This window comes from Palaemon carinicauda, chromosome 1 (assembly GCF_036898095.1).
Source record: "Palaemon carinicauda isolate YSFRI2023 chromosome 1, ASM3689809v2, whole genome shotgun sequence".
NCBI classification, from domain to species: Eukaryota; Metazoa; Arthropoda; class Malacostraca; order Decapoda; family Palaemonidae; genus Palaemon; species Palaemon carinicauda.
In genome coordinates this window covers 3,928,513-3,931,369 of record NC_090725.1, presented here as the reverse complement: position 1 = coordinate 3,931,369, position 2,857 = coordinate 3,928,513, and the positions used below count along the sequence as shown (strand labels likewise).

The window sequence follows — 2,857 nt, the reverse complement described above, 5'->3', positions numbered from 1 at the left end:
AAGGGTATTTCAATGAGGCTCTTTTTTACATGAAAATCCTTTAGGCATTATAATTGTCATCAACGATTGCAATACCCAAAAAAAACAACAATGATAATAAGAGACGATTCCTTTAGTCCCAGTTTTTTCCGTTATAGTGAAAATATAGATTTCAGAGGAAAAGAGGAACACGAGATAATGTATTATTTGCAGGTAATAATAAATAAAAAAAGGATATTGGGAGTTAAATGGCAGGAAAAGATTAGAAAAGAAAATATAAGAGAGATTATTCGAGTGCCTTCTGTGGATGAGATCATGATGAGGGGAAGTGGAGGTGGCTCGGGCATGTTCTTCGCACTCTCCATTAGAGATTAACTAAACATTTAATTGGGTCCAGACGGCACTGGAAGAGTTGGAAGACCCAGGCCTACATGGCTGAGAACTATGGCGCGGTAAAGGGAAGATGATGAATGAACGGAGAAGTATTGAGTTAAAAGCTCGAGATAGAGACGACTGGCGAAATCTAACCGAGGACCTTGTGTTAATATGTGTAGGAGAAGATGGTGATGATGGATATATATATATATATATATAATATTATATATATATATATATATATATATATATATATATATAATATATATATATATATATATATATACACACACACACACATATATATATATATATATATTATATATATATATATATATATATATATATATATATATATATCCATCATCACCATACTTACATTCTTGATTCTATCACAAAAGAAAAGCAACAAATTATGCTGGCAACTAGAGTACTTTATGTAAACATTTCGAGAAAATTTCATGTCTGTTTAGAGCTAGTATAAAAAGCTAAGCCCATTACAAAAAAAAAAAAAAAAAAAAACGGCGGCATTAGGGGTTAAAAAAAAAACCTACGTAAAAATTAAAATAAACATCATCGCAATTTTTTTTTCGGAAGTGACGACGTTCAGGGAATAGACAGACCGATGATATCATATCCCAAGAGAAATCAGTTCTCAGTCATTACACCGTCGAGACAGCCAGATTGAATAGACAGCAGTGACAGGGCAGGAAGCTTTAGATGGAATTACGATGACCGAGTTAAAATAAAGTAACGTGGATCTGATGAGGAATTTGATGTCAAAACCATGACAAGTCATCTAAGGTCACGGTTGTTTGTTTTACCAAGATAGAAGAGAGATATGAGGCAAGAGTGTAACAATGTTCTATGCAAGTTTGCATCATGCTCAAGGAATTTTCTTGTTGCTTGATAAAGTGATGTTTTTGTTTTTACGTTGGTTCAACTTTATTTTAGTTTTTTTTTTTCTTACAATACCTATTTTACTCTTCATTCTGCTATTCTGTTTTACTTCATGTTCGCTTTTTTAATTTTTTATCTCGATGAACAACTTCCATTTGATGCTAGATCGCCCATATTCGGTATTCATAAATAGATATAACTTTTTTTCTTACTAAAGGTTAACCCTGTTCCTTCATCGACACATTTGTCGCCCCCTATTGTACAGTATATCTAAAAAAAGAAAATATGATATAGTTACTCCTCCCACATAACTTCGTTCAGATGACGTATAATTATCATGACTCACATGAGGGCGGGGGGAGAGAAAACAGCCACATACCTTCGGAACAAAAACCCGAATAAAACAGAATTAGAAGTAAAAATAACAGGATTTAATATAAAATGAAAACTTGAATACGGTTCCCCATCATCGATACCTTAAATCACGCAGTTTATGAATGAGGGAGAAATTGAGAATAAAATAAGAGAAGCAGATGCATGATTGAAAATATTATTAGTTCACATGGTAAGTCACGAAACCGCTAACTCCAGTCAAGTCCCACACACTCGCAATACAGTTCGTTCCCGCTAGAATTTCGCCCACTTTCACATTGTTTCATTCGCTCCTGCATCTCGTCCCTTTAATGATTTTATTCCTTACGTTCCTATAAGGACGTAATAGTGATTGTTGAGTGTACATATATGACATAAAAATTATCTTTCTGAACCTATAATGACAACCAAAACATCCAGGAAAATAGCTAAACAATAAACCATTTATAAAACTTCGGGCTTTTAAATCCCAACTATAGAGACTGGCATCGTTCCACTCGATGGGAGATTCTATTTGCTTTAACAATTGTTTAACAGTATCATTATATAAAATGTCATAGTAAACATATAAATATATAATAATATACTTCTTGCACAGAGACCTCGAGACCACACTCTCGTGACCCAAATTCCACCAAGCAAATATCTTAATACGAAATCAATCAACAGCGTAGACTAAAACACAAAGCATACAGGTTTTTAATATTTGCTATCTTCTATAGATAATTCATAACATAGAAACCAAAACAGTTTAAAGCTTAAAGAATTGTCAACAGTTTTGAGGTGTGGCGTAGAAGTTAGATAAAGGTAACAAAACCATGAAGAGGAAGGAAAGTAGGAAAGGGAGCCCTAACAAAGGGACAAAGTAAACTTAGGACTTACCATCATTTCGAGTCGTCGTTTTATCACAGTCCTTACAAGTCGTAAAACAAAATTAAGATCGGTTAGTGCACTTCTCCACGTACAACCTCTTCTGCGGACATCACCACACTGAAAACTTTCTGGTTTCTCTCGAATCAAACAACACTCGAGAGGTTACCAGTTAGTCTAAACCACGGTTATTTTCCCACCGCCTCTTAACTTGTATGAAGTTCCAGATTTGGACACATAAGTATAAGAAAAGACCATTTTGGTTTATGAAAGTACATTATAAGACTTAGATTAGATGATTATACCAAAGGTTCAACTGTAAACAGTGACCTAACATGAAACGAATAAATACATCGGTGCC

The 2,857-nt window shown here is 34.0% G+C and overlaps 1 protein-coding gene across 4 annotated transcripts in view; it reads right to left on the bottom strand.

Moving 5' to 3' along the window:
• mxt (Eukaryotic translation initiation factor mextil) overlaps positions 1 to 2,857 on the bottom strand; it is a 175,109-nt gene that overhangs the window by 102,687 nt on the left and 69,565 nt on the right. Inside the window, exon 1 of one of the 4 annotated variants that reach the window (XM_068379638.1) lies at positions 2,509 to 2,659. The exons of the other annotated variants lie outside the window; for them this stretch is intronic. Coding sequence (XP_068235739.1) covers positions 2,509 to 2,514 — 6 coding nt within the window. The 5' untranslated portion in view covers positions 2,515 to 2,659. Of the gene's footprint in view, positions 1 to 2,508; positions 2,660 to 2,857 lie in introns of those variants that run through there. 4 annotated transcript variants of the gene reach the window in all.